Genomic DNA, 14,895 nt, shown 5'->3' with positions numbered 1-14,895 from the left:
CTGCTGACGCGATACTAGTTTATTAGATTATAAGAGGGCGGGGATACCTCATAGGCCACAGATCTCTTCCACGTGAGCGTCCGAGGTGCCCGTATACTGTGGTCACGAATTGTATCGTTGGTCATGGAGGTACGGTTGCAGGAAAGTGTAGAATAAATGTCTGGTTTGTTGTATTACGTGCAGTGAATGGGTAAACTTCATTTTATTCCACTTATAGGGGCATATGGTTTCAGTTTGTGTTGTCAGTGGCAACGATTACCTACTGTCATTTTCTATACGTTAACGTCATGAGAGGGGTTTTTTTTTTAATGAAATGGCTTCATTTGGGTACCTTTTCTAAACGTTAGAGGACAGGTGACTCGTGGTAAGTTAAAAGTTAAGTTCTCCGTTTTACAAGTTTAACAACAAATATTGCCTTATGCTAAGATAATATTTCGCAACAGAATAGATGCGTAACACGTGAAAATGTAAAAAAAATACTTAGAAATACAAAGTACGTGCGATAATAAAAACTTCAGCGACTAACCGTTGATTATATGCGTGCGCAATGGTTTTATTTAAGTTTAATTTAGTTTTCCAAATATGGATGAGTTTGAAGTCGACGCGCAAGAATTTTCCCCTGAGAACGAGTTCACGGCAAATTACTGAAACTCTCATATTGTTAAAAACAACTCTGTACTACAAATTTGTTATCAAAATGTAGCCCCACTCACATTGTTTCTTTATCTCGAGTTTTAAAAAATCGTGAAATTGAATGTATTACTTTTATCCCCATAGAGTATTACCTCTAAAATCCAGGTATTATCACGGTAATCTTGAAATTATGGTTCATGATCCTAATTTGTTTGACCTATATATGACCTTGTATAGCAATGAGCAATCTATTCATGAAACTACATTGAGCAACTTTAAAACAAGTTTATTTCTCTATAGTTTTAGTTTGCAACCACGATAAAATACTTTTCAGTAACGTGCACTTTTCATTTACATATTATTGCATCAACAGACCAGTCAAAAGACCGAAAGTTGAGTAATTTGGTTAAATCAACGCACATCAACGAAATTGATGAACCTAATAAATTACGTAAGCACTAGTGAATCAAAGATTTCCGTATTCTCGGGGGCGGAGCTACGTCACGGACGTTCTACGTTGCTAAGACGCGCACCACTGGACCACGTATTTCTATGGGCTTTGTGCGCGCTGCTGTGGAACGCCGGTCGAGCCGGTGAAAATTCGAGAAAACAACACAAACTCTGAAGTACTTTGAAGTAATCCCGAACAACCAAATTTATATATGTTACACACGTAGGGCTAATCTTGTTACACTGTTCAGAGGAGTCTCAACAATCATCCCAAAGTACCGTTTTCTGCGAGTTTTGGGCCTTTGTTTTCACCGCCGCCGGTTGCCAGGCGGTGAAAATGCCCGGATGTCCGCCCCCGAGGATTCAATGACAACGTCGATGTTCAACATTTTTATTCTGTGTTCACCTCTGAGGGCATCGGCAACAACCATACTGTACCGTCAACAGCCTACATAATCCATCTATCCGACCTATTGTCTGCAGCGCAGACGAAATAGAATTATTTATAAATCACTAAGCTCTTAAAAAGTCACCTGGACCAGGTGGCATAAGGCCAAGAATGTTGAAGATGTGTTCTGCGCAGATTGCACCGCCATTAGTAAAACTATATCTATTTGTTTCTAGCTGAAGGGAAATCGGCGAATGTTATCCTGATAAATTTCGAAAATAGGACAAATCAAGTCCATCAAACTATGCCGCAGACATCAAATATGCAAATATTACTATGTAGAACAGATGTATTGGAATAATCGTTAGCTAATAGAACTGCACGAAATAGTTGGTTATAGTTCATAAACCAAGTCAATTTTTTTCTGATTTAGTACCAAGTTCTGTGTGCGTGTATTTCTCGGAAATATTGATAATGAATATGAACGTTTTAAACTTATTTCATATAATTGAAATATATCATAGAACGATTGTACCTTCATTGAGAGGACACATACAATAACTACATTGTAAGAAATAAGGTGTCCCATATATTATATAATAAAACAATTGTAAGTATTGTTTTCAATGACACGTTAAAACAAATGTATTGCGGGAATTAAAAGTACCCCCATTAGAAATATATCACAGAAACATTTTAACATCATTCGAAAAGACACCTACAGTATGAGCATTGTAAGCAAATAAATTTGTTCCTAATATGATATATCGCAAAATAAGATTGTCTCTTCATTCGAAAATACACCTACAATAAATATATTGTAGACAAGAAAGATATCACACGTATCATCAAACAATTGCTCACAAAAAACTCACACGAGCAATACATTGTATGCTCTAATTAAGGTATCCCATGTAAGACATGTCACAGAAAGGTTACGTCTCTATTCGACAAGACACTAAAAATAAATACATTGTAGGCAAGAAAGAGTTTGCAAATATATAATAATAATAGTAAATCATCATTTGGAAATTCACGTGCAATAAATGTACCTCTTATAAAATATATGTATATATATAAATATATCGCATTGATTATAAAATGGCTGACAAATACCTTAGCAAATCGTGATCACCTGACTGAGAGAGTACGATTTACTAGTCAAAACGTTAAAGCGCGGTGGTTGTCGCGCTGTGCCTGTGCGACATTTGTGTTGAAAAACATTGATTTTCCCATAATTCAATGCGCTCTCCAAATGGAAATCACAAGTATGAGGTTTAACCTGTGCTCGACTTGCACTAATTGCCGCCGGTGACTCCTTCAATACCTTCCAATTACCTAATTAAAGCTTGGAAACGTCTCAGTTAGTACTTGTTGATCTGCGCAACAGTCAAAGTCGCTATCTTTGTTTATATGAGACCCATATATCTCGCGCATGCGTGGCGCGACGGCTACCGCCCTTTAATGCTGTTCATTCGGAAAGACACCTGAAATAATTGCATAATGGGCATTAAAGATGTTCCATATAAATACATCACAGAAAAATGTTATCTTCATTTGGAAAAGTCTGTCTATTGTGAGCAATAAAATCGTGGCACCTATAACTCAGAGGTTTGATATCTTTATTTGGAAAGACATCATCTTCATTTTCAAGAGACGTACAATAAATAGTTGATATTAAAGGTATTCCATATAAAATATATCACAGAAAAATTGCATCATGCTTTGGAAGAGGGCTTTGGTGAGGATAATATATTCCAAAGCAAAAATAATGTAAAACATTGAGGCACCTCAACAACAAAGCATACAAACATTTGGTAAAATATTAAATTAATATTTAATATATATATATAAGACGGTGATTATAGTCAGTGCGCGTTCAAAGATTTTGTTATAAACAAGGTCACGTGCGTTATTAATAAAATCGTTGTTTTTGTAATTGGCGTGCAATATATGCATGTGTTTCGACTGAATATACAACTGCGCAATAAACCCATTTATGAAAGGAATCCTGACAATCATTGCTTTCAATTGCTAATTGCCTTACAGTAAATGCATTACTAGGCATATGTTCCAATCCAAGTTGAAGATTCCAACACTGTTCTGAGTTATTTTTTCCGATGATATACAACTGCCTAATTAATAAGTTTAATTTTTATCTTGTATCCTGGCATGCTTTAAAAGAAATCCCAAGGGTTCTGGTTTTGTTTTACTAACAGTCCCATAATAGATATTAGGTAATGTTATCGATTGCACTCAAACAAAGATTAAAAGATTATTGTATACAAATTACATAAACCCTCAAAGGTCTCAAAGTGGTCTTTGCACTTTTTGTAAGAACAAGCATAGAACAATACGTCACCTATTTGAATACTGAGAACGCATATAAACAATCTGAAACATCATTTAATATGTATGGGGTGCAGCACTCAATTATCAAAACAAATTGACAGAAAAGCAAATTTTACTGCGAGATAATTTAGTCACTTAATGTATCACGTGATAATTATTGTGAAGAAAACTATTCACGAGTCCAGGCTGAAAGGTATATTACCGTCGATCACTTTCGTACGTAATAGCATTACAAAACAAATGAAATATGTTATATCAAGAAAAAATAGCTCTCTCACAAAATACCAAAATAAGTGGAGAGATTTGATTTTCTTTTCTCGTGTAAGAACGTCATGTTGTATTACAGAAAAGAAGATTTCTGAATAAATAATGAAAAAAATTATTGAAAACTATATATCGTAAATTAGTATGCAATGACAATTGTGTAAGAGTTTTGATTTTGTAAAGGTATATGACAATCATTGTTGTCACTTTACTCGATGACACACTTTCTAGTTTAATTACACTTTGTGCATTTGATAGAAATACATCTGAAGCATCAATACAAATTCTGTGGACTATGACTTGACTAGACGGGAATACACTGTGTTTTCAGAGGGCTGTACCATAACTCACTCGAATCGAAATACTACTGGGCCCTGTGACGAAGATAACCATGCGCTTTTTTATTTTGATTAAGGTTAAAGCATATCCATAATTCTTGAAAACATTGCTTGGAAATATTTAAGTGAGGTATTGTCGACATTAACCATGTTTATTAAATGGTAAAAGCTACTCTACTTTGAATGAAATAGGTCAAAGACCTCTATATTGTTGGCGGTGTTCATATAACACAAAGATACAGCAGCAGTATGTTTTTTTTCTAAATAAAATTTAATCACAATGTCTTCGTTTGTCACTTCTTGTCACCAGGCAATCATTTTGGTTCGTGGAGATGCTGTACCACAGCGACCAATAGTCTGACAAGTTCAAAACGACATCCATTATACTTGTAGTCACACAGCACAGAGGGAACTACGTGCCGTCGTGGCTCATAATAATATACGTTTCCTTGTTTGGTGCGTCTCTGTCGACAAAATCATGCCAACTAAGTATCACCGAGACAGTGCAGGTGAAGATTTTCATTATCTCTTAAAATGAATTCTTACGATTTGTTAATTTGCTAACAATAATTATGCATGTGATAGTATAGACGATGAATAATAATGAAATGGTGATTTTTGAGTGTGGTCTTCGAAGGCGTTCAGACCCCTTTAGTGATAACTGTCACAGTACCTCCAGATACCACACATTAGCTCTCGTATCACAACTAAGAACCACTCTATCCTAATCATAATTCTTTCATTCCAATCCAGAATCACCTATATTGTCATTTAGTTTAACCCTAACTATTGTATGACAACCCAGAACCACCTTATATCATCCTGTGGTCTTACCATTACTCTTGAACCACCATATTTCATTTCTTATCCTAAACCCTGAACCACCCTATATCATCGTTAGCCTAACCGCAACTCTTGTATCACAACCTACCTTGGCTATATTTTCATTATCTCTTATCTTTACTTGAAACTATTGTACTACACATAACCTGGGATCACCCTTATCATCATTTAGTCTAACCCCAATTTTTGCCCAGAACCACCAAGTATCACCCTTTTAACCTAGCCCTAACTCTTGTATCACAACCAAGAACCATCCCATGTCGTCACTTTCTCTAGACCCAACTCTTGTATTACTGCCCATAATCACCGTATATCGCTATTTAGCCTAACTCTAACTTTTGTATCACAACCCAGAATCACCCATATCGCTATTTAGCTTGACCCTGACTCTTGTATCACAACCCAGAATCACCCATATCGCCATTTAACTTAACCCTAACTCTTGTATTACAACCCAGAATCACCCATATCGCCATTTAGCTTAACCCTAACTCTTGTATTACAACCCAGAATCACCCATATCGCTATTTAGCTTGACCCTGACTCTTGTATCACAACCCAGAATCACCCATATCGCCATTTAACTTAACCCTAACTCTTGTATTACAACCAAGAATCATCCATATCGCTATTTAGCTTGACCCTGACTCTTGTATCACAACCCAGAATCACCCATATCGCCATTTAACTTAACCCTAACTCTTGTATTACAACCCAGAATCACCCATATCGCCATTTAACTTAACCCTAACTCTTGCATCACAACCCAGAATCACCCATATCGCCATTTAGCTTAACCCTAACTCTTGTATTACAACCAAGAATTACCCATATCGCTATTTAGCCTAACCCTAACTCTTGCCCAGAACCATCATGTAATACTGTTGTATCACAATAGACATATATGTATGTATGGAACCACCCTATATCATCGTTAGTCTAACCTTAACTGTTGCATCGCTCTATTCTGTATCATCCTTTAATTGTATCACTACTGTTACATAACGACCATAGTTCGAAACACAAATTAAAGTCGATACTAATGACATACCCAGAACACACATACACACACAAACATACCAGCATCCACTCTAATTCATCAAATAACCAGGCAATAATTTCTTTTCAATACCATGATGTTTAATTTAGTTAGGCCCACACTAATTCATACTATCTCGTAGGTATACATATACATGTATATTAATAGATACAATACAACATTAAATACACAATAACGTTCAAGATATACTAAATACATGGATACTACCGTGCACGTTCACACGTTGTATATACTATAAAAGACATGTTAATTTGCTTGCAGAGCGACGTACCGACTTCGATGTGATTGTAGTACGGCGTTCTGATTTCGACGTGTTTGCAGAGCGACGTACCGACTTCGATGTGCTTGTAGTACGGCGTTCTGTTTCGACGTGTTTGTAAAGCGACGTGTTGGCTTCGACGTGCTTATAGAGCCGCTCACCGTTTTAAACTTATTTGCAAAACGACGTACCGACTTCTCCAGCGTGTTTGCAAAACGACGTACCGACTTCTCCAGCGCGTTTGCAGAACGACGTGCCGACTTCGACGTGCTTATAGATTGACGTGCCAACTTCGACGTGCTTATAGAGCGACGCACCGTTTTGAATTTGTTTACAGAACGACGTACCAAATTCGACGTGCTTGTAGAACGACGTATCCGAATTCAACTTGCTCGCAGAACGACGTACTTACTTCGACTTTCTTGAAGACTCGTGTGCCAATTCATTTGTTCGTAAAACAACGTACGAACTGGGACTTTCTTGTAGGCTGACGTACGAACTTGGACTTGATAGTAGAACAACAGCGGACTTGGACGTCAACTTGCAAAGCAACGTGGCGACTTCGAATTAAACTGGCAATGTGATCATTATCACACATTTTTGACGCGGTAGTTTGTGAACAATAACTATTACTCAAAAATAATTAAATGGTACTGACTCAAATTAGCCACTTACTAATAAATCATTACGAAATGAAGCATAATGCATAATAACAAATAATGGATCAAAATCAAAACTTATGCAAAACTTAGGCAACCGAAACAAAGAGCACGAGATCAAAGAAGCCCGTACGTTTTACATGGTCCCTGCCAGCACGGGAGTCCCATTGTCAACCCAAATTCCCATCATGCCATTCTATACCATAAAAAGAAAAGTATACACCAATCAAAATAGGGGGCGATATACATAAACACAATCATTTTATCCTAAACCTATTTATTGTATCCTAATCCTGAACTACACTATATCGTCCCTTAGCCTAACCCTAACCCTTATATCACAACCAAGAATCACCCATATTGTCATTTAGCCTAAACCTAACCCGTATAACACAGCACAGAACAACCGCGTATCGCTCCTTAGTCTAACTCTAACTCTTGAATCGCAACCCACAATCACCCTTATATCGGCCGTCATCCTTCCCGTGGATGTCCGTACTTCAAAGATCTCAACATCACCAATTCCTGAGTGTGCACTAGTCAGCTCTGGGAACCAATCACATACCTTTCTAAGGTCTATGTACCAACCAATTACATTTTGTTATGCGGCTGTATCATTAGTTTTGGTTCCAACAGTATCCAAGCGAGGCGGAATGGAATGTCAACAGTGAAAACAGAAACGTGTTAATCGTTCCACTTTATATAAATATTGTTAGAAACCACGACGTTTTTTGCTATCTGTGTTCGGTGGCTGAATGTTAAAAATAAACAGTGTTTTGAGTGATAAGTACTTATGCGTGTGTGGTTTGGCAACAATAAATGAGTTCGCTGACACGTAGAGAAGGCTGTGCACGGATACATCGGGTGTGCTAAAAATAGAATATCACTTGAGTAGTGTATTGAAATAACCCCTCGCTGAGATACCGCTCGACATCGGACAAGCTGGCTCAAAAATCTGTCAATGAGGGCGCTTCCCGTTGTCGGTCACAAGAGCGAAGAATGTTACTTCAAAATAATAGAAATAACATGCCCATAGCCTGTTTTCTTTCACCTACTACGGTTACGTTTGTGATTTATTCGTTTTTTGTCAGGAATGAGATTAATTCCGATAATATATGACTACTCTGACCACCATGTCAGCGTCGTGTAGCTGCGACAGTCGAATGCAATCTTCTAAATGGATTCAAACGAATGGCGGAAGGGGCATGGTCATATGATTTACTGATCAGGAAAGCAATCTGGTTGATTTCAATCATGGTATGATTAAAGAGAGTGTCAGGACATTTACTTTTTGTGTGTACTTGTAGTTTTAAAGCTATATGAGTTTAACAGTTGAACATAATTGAAAGCGTGTTGTGTTTTAGCGTGTGTTGTTACCGTCGTTTGCGACTCAATCCCCGCGCGTGCGCAGATGACGACCCCCCCCCCCCCCGTTTTAAGATTAGTCTCAAGTGAGTGGATGTCTTGTTAACTCCATCGCACTACTATGATGTATAGTTCATTTAATATTAGATGATTCAAACACAAAATCCTGGTGACGTCATATCTATCCTCATGAACGTTTTGATGAAAGATGTTCTAGCCACTGCTGTACGAGAGATGATGACAATTCCTGATTCAATGCTGGACTACGTTTACTAAAACAGTTTATCTGTTCCAGTAAAGTGACCTATCTTCCGGGGCGGAGCTACGTCACAAGACGTTCCACGTTGCTAAGACGCGCACCAATGTACCACGTATTTCTATGGGCTCTGTGCGCGCTGCTGAGGAACGCGGAACGCCAAGCGAAGAGCCGGTGATAATTCGAGGAACTCAACTTTGAAGTAATCCTGAACAATCAAATTTATATGCGTTACACATGCAGGGGCAATCTTGTTACATTGTTCAGGGGAGTCTCAACAACCATCCCAAAGTACCGTTTTCTGAGAGTTTTCGGCCTTTATTTTCACCGTGATGGTTGTCATGCGGTGAAAATGCCCGGATGTCCGCCCGAGCAGGTGTTCGATCATTCTCCTTCCCAGAGTTCCTTGCGGTTAGATCACCGAAAGTATCATCCTGCGTAACAAGGGTCACGCGCCATCCTGTTGCCTTGGACTGATGGTAGAGAATGCGAAAGTATCTCTGCCACTGTGACGCATCGACCAATCAAGTATAAGATCGCGTGGTGGCAGAGATATATTCGTAAAAGAACTCTGCCTGGGAGATTGGTGTTAGATAGTAAATGTATTGCGCCACCAACCCACCTCCGTGATGTTATTATCTGACCACCAATCTACTACAATTACACGCCATTTCTAGTGACCGAGCGCTTCGATGACGTCACAATGGCGTATACGGGTGACGGCAATGTTCTTTAAAACAACCACTGTTTGATTGTGCAATATTGTCGTCTATAATATAGTGAAATCTCACAAAAATATATTCTTCTTTGATGGACGAGTGGAAATCAAAACGATATCGATGCTTTGAGCTGCCTTCGTACACGGTTACTAAAAAGGACCGTGCTTCGTATCATCCATTTGCGTCATATAAGTTATTCGTCACTAGAGGGCACTGTATATGTTGGTCAACTTATTGTCAGTACCACAGTGGTTGAATCGCTTTTACTTGGGGGATTTTCAGCTTCTATCTTGATTATATTTACTAGTTAATTTAAAAAAACAAGACAAACCTCTCTTTCAATATGTAATGGGTAACTAGCGCTTCTATTTTTTTCTATTTTTATTTTTTTTTTTATTTTTTCTATATTTTTTTATCGTTTATGTGGAGTTTAATCGTAGTGTAATACATAGAGGTTGGGCTGGTGGAATAAATAGGTCGTACACAGTTATTATTGTTGTTGTTGTTTAGGGGTTGTCTACTGGGTGTGTCCTCGCACAAATCAACGCGAGACTACTATGCCTGCTGAAGTTTAAGTCATCTTATAAATCTAAAATTTGTTGCGTAAGATTAGACCACATTGACAAGGAAATTGGGCAAAGTCACCGGGTCACGTTGAGTCATACGCATGGTGGCAAAAAACGTTTGTGTTTATTGTAAGATCGGCCCACCACTCCCACTCCCAGTAACTAAAACTACTTTTCGGTCGTGCAGTTTATTGACATTCACTGCATTTCAGTCGAGGAGTAAGGTGAAGAAAGGAACTCGCTTTTAAGTCCAGATTATGGTTTCTATAGTAAACATCTTGACGACTCGAGACCTATTTTCAAGTATCCCTGATTTGGTATGTACACTAAAAATAAAAGCTTACCCGGACGACATGTGTTCGGTCTCTTGACTTAAGTTCTTCTTTGCAGTATTTATTGTGCTCGCTGCCGATGTCGGAAGGTGGGTCATTGTTCGACAAATGATACCCTATTTTGAGCTAGTCATCTGTCGATCAACAAAACTGACCCAATTTTAAATAGACCATTTTCCGTTCACTGCGAGAATCACGCGTTATGCGTGAAATCGAACGTAAAAACAGGACAAACAAAGGTCATAGAGTCGTAGTGGCGTCAAACATCGCGTGGGATTCGACAAACGCGAAGTATTTTGGGGGACATTTCCATGCTTAATAATGTGCTGTCCACATTTGATGATAGGCAATTTTGATTAAGTAAGGGCATTCGGAAGCAATATTCCTCTGTCGAAGATCGGCCGGTCGATGTGAGTTACGAAATAAAGAAATTCTAGTTCAAAATCAAATCGTTCGATTTTTGCGGTAGACGTTCGACGCGCGTTTTTCATACATCTCGCGAGATCTCGCAATTGTACGGAAAATCCCCTATTGTCAAGATATTAGGCTTGAAAAACAACTCATTGACCTTTGACCTGCAAGTGACGAAAGCGACTGCAATTCGAGAACACTAAAGCAAGAAAAATTGTCGTCTTTTTTTTCTTTTTTGAGAGCATGTTGGCTTATTTTTTTATTTTTTTTTGGTGAAAATATAGAATTATGATATGATTTTGATATTATTTTACTACTTTAGAAATGTTGATTTTGAGTAAAGAAAACTAACAACGCCATGTCAGTCTTCTGACATGCACGGCTATACAGCTCTGAAGAGAAATGTGCGTATTGAACAAGACCATAATTCACAAGCTGTTTGTCACATTCACTTCAAATGTCCATTTACCACTCAATTTTTCCGTCAGAATAACATTACCCCCGCATGGATGTACAAATGCAATGACAGTCTAATATAAGGCTGATAATTTAAAAGTCTGAAACGAGAATCATTACATTCTATGAAATCCAAGATGGAAGTAATAAAACAAGTTTATGGTGGGGTAATTAACTAAACACTCTCGTTTATATTCTCATTCATACACGAGTCAGGGCTAGGTGAAAGGACGATGAACGGTGGTTTCGGATAGAGTTACTGGATATCGCCATCTATCTTTTTTGATTAATACATTAGCAATAAGAAAACCCGAAACAAATGTGCGACGTGTACTAAACGACCTTGCCGTTCTCTGTCGTGACTATGACAATGTCATATGACTAGCGCCCTCCTCCCCCTCCCCTCCATCGGTTCACTCCATCCACGAAATAAAGAATATAGCCCGAATGAAAACCAAGCGGCAAACACCTCTGATAAAACTATCAAACCTAGCGTATACCCAGGATAAAAACCGACCATAACACCGGAAAACCCGCCTCAGAACTAGATGAAAAATGAGATACAGTTTTATGCATACTCTATGAATGTCAGTTTCTTTGCATGTCAACGGCTGTTGTTATAGAATACAGAGTATTTATTTTATTTGACTCGAAATGATGTAAGAAATTAAATAATTTATGGCCAAAGACGATCAAATTATCACATATTGTCACAGACAACAATAATAAATAAAACCAAAAACACGTTTAACAATTAGCATAAATTTCTAAGATTTTACGAATAAAGACTTCTAGACTGTTGACAATGAAACTATTTTTGAACTCAACAATTTCTTAAACATGATCTGCTTTGGAAACCTTGAAATTCTTCATTGTGCATTAAGATTGTTCTCATAAATTGACGCCTAGCAGATTCCATCTCTGGGTTCCTGTAATCTAAGAAAGCATGCATCTCATTGCCAACAGCTAGATCATCACATAGCATGCATAACCTTTCCTCTGGTGGTACTTGTAAATACCTTATTTTTTCTATTGGTAGATTATGTGCAGAAATTCTGAATTTAGTGATGGCAACTCTGTGTTTGACATTATTTACATATTCCAAATATGGTTCCAAAGAGTATTCAGATTTGAAATTGTTATATGTACGTAGTTTATTATTTTCTTTTCCATGTAAAGCGAGTGGGAGACCATAAATCTTTTTTTTAAATGTTACTTTAATTTATTCTCAAAACTCTCACCATCATAATATGCGCCAGGTGACAATTATACTTATGACAATCAGGGGCGGATCTAGGATTCTGGAATAGGGGGCGATAAGTTGGCCTAAGGCCAAGTTCGCGAGCGCCGATGGCGCGAAGCCCTGTTGGTTGTTAAAAATAGGGGGGCGCGGCCCCCTCGGCCTCCATCTAAATCCGCCAATGACAATGCACTTTTGTGTCACTAGACCGGATTTCATTCGTCTTTATTTCATATTCATCCGCTCAGTGTTTCGACCATACTAAAATAGTAATGGCTAAAGCCGATAGTCGAAAAACTGCAAGAAGAGAAACATGTCCGTCGATGGCGGCCGCTTCAGAGAAGAAGTGTTTGATTTAGGGCTGTTCAGCAATATTTTATATATTGTGACGTCACAGAGAAAAGTCATGCCTGAGTGTATCTCGGCGGGTGATGGTGTGGTCAACGCACTTTTAATCTATCATGCCTTATCTACTAATCTCTATGACAGAACGGTACCAGGTTGGTGATTTAACGGTTTTCAACTTAATGAGATCTCATTAATGAGATAAGAATCCTATAATAACAATATTAACACTTGGCTGGTTCCCGCCTCAAGTGTCATGGCGTACCAAGCCACAAGAGGCCGGTAACTAGTAACGGTTCCGGCATTCTGATTGGTACATCACTTTCTCATTGCTTGTTCCATTTCCCTTAGTTACCTGACGTCAGCGCTTACGCTCGTGGCCGTTCAGGGGTTTCCTTTTGCTTTCGAAAGTTGGGCGAATAAAAAGAATTGTTTCTTTTGTTATAAATTAGCACAGAACATATCAAATCTGTAAATCTAAGCAGGCAGTATGTATGAGCATGGCTTTATTGTAGCATTACAGACACGTTTACGCAAAACGGAACTTGGAATGTTTTCAAATTACGTCACCCAGTCGCGTTCCTTCCGGCCTGAAAACCGGCCCAAATGGAACAATATGGCGATTACTAGTTACCTGCGTCCTACCTGCCATTCGCAAAGGACGCCGGGAACCAGCGAATATTAACACCTGTTATTTTGCCGCCTCGGTCTGTAGGGGGCGCACTTCATTGATGAAGAAGAAACAACATTCTCGGATCCTGCTCGGACCTTAGTGACTTAAATCTGTATAGTTATATCAGTTACACAGTGGCGGATCTAGGGGGGTTCTTGGGGTCCGCCCCTGTTACATTTGTATTCACAGTTTTGTTAACAAACTGCGTCTATCCCCGAATGTGCACTTTAAAATATAGCGTCCGATTGTGTTAGGATTCCCTCGTACTTTATTTCATAGATGGAGGGCAAGGGGAATAGCTGCTACAGGTTACAGTACATAAAAACGTCATTTGACGTTTTTACAGGAAATAAAATTTCCATTTACAGTAAAACAAAATAGTGTTTTTTTTTATATTAAAGTGTGATGTAATAAATACATTGCACAGATTTTAATTAATCGTATATTAAAGTGTGATGTAATACATACAATGCACAGATTTTAATTAATCGTATATTAAAGTGTGATGTAATAAATACAATGCACAGATTTTAATTAATCGTATATTAAAGTGTGATTAATAAATACAATGCACAGATTTTAATTAATCGTATATTGAAGTGTGATTAATAAATACAATGCACAGATTTTAATTAATCGTATATTAAAGTGTGATGTAATAAATACAATGCACAGATTTTAATTAATCGTATATTAAAATGTGATGTAATAAATACATTGCACAGATTTTAATTAATCGTATATTAAAGTGTGATGTAATACATACAATGCACAGATTTTAATTAATCGTATATTAAAGTGTGATGTAATAAATACAATGCACAGATTTTAATTAATCGTATATTAAAGTGTGATTAATAAATACAATGCACAGATTTTAATTAATCGTATATTGAAGTGTGATTAATAAATACAATGCACAGATTTTAATTAATCGTATAATAAAGTGTGATGTAATAAATACAATGCACAGATTTTAATTAATCGTATATTAAAATGTGATGTAATAAATACATTGCACAGATTTTAATTAATCGTATATTAAAGTGTGATGTAATACATACAATGCACAGATTTTAATTAATCGTATATTAAAGTGTGATGTAATAAATACATTGCACAGATTTTAATTAATCGTATATTAAAGTGTGATGTAATACATACAATGCACAGATTTTAATTAATCGTATATTAAAGTGTGATGTAATAAATACAATGCACAGATTTTAATTAATCGTATATTAAAATGTGATGTAATAAATACATTGCACAGATTTTAATTAATC

General features: G+C 37.4%; 1 protein-coding gene across 1 annotated transcript in view; it reads right to left on the bottom strand.

Annotated features, from left to right (window-relative positions):
* The window catches only part of LOC100377565 (adipolin-like), a 73,324-nt gene extending 62,660 nt beyond the window's left edge, over nt 1-10,664 (bottom strand). Inside the window, exon 1 of the mRNA XM_002733714.4 lies at nt 10,497-10,664. Coding sequence (XP_002733760.2) covers nt 10,497-10,582 — 86 coding nt within the window. The 5' untranslated portion in view covers nt 10,583-10,664. The remainder of the gene's footprint in view (nt 1-10,496) is intronic.
* Nucleotides 10,665-14,895: the final 4,231 nt, after the last annotated feature.

Source organism: Saccoglossus kowalevskii, chromosome 15, assembly GCF_978046115.1.
Source record: "Saccoglossus kowalevskii chromosome 15, keSacKowa6.1, whole genome shotgun sequence".
Lineage (NCBI taxonomy): Eukaryota > Metazoa > Hemichordata > Enteropneusta > Harrimaniidae > Saccoglossus > Saccoglossus kowalevskii.
This window is presented reverse-complemented; position numbering and strand designations above follow the sequence as displayed.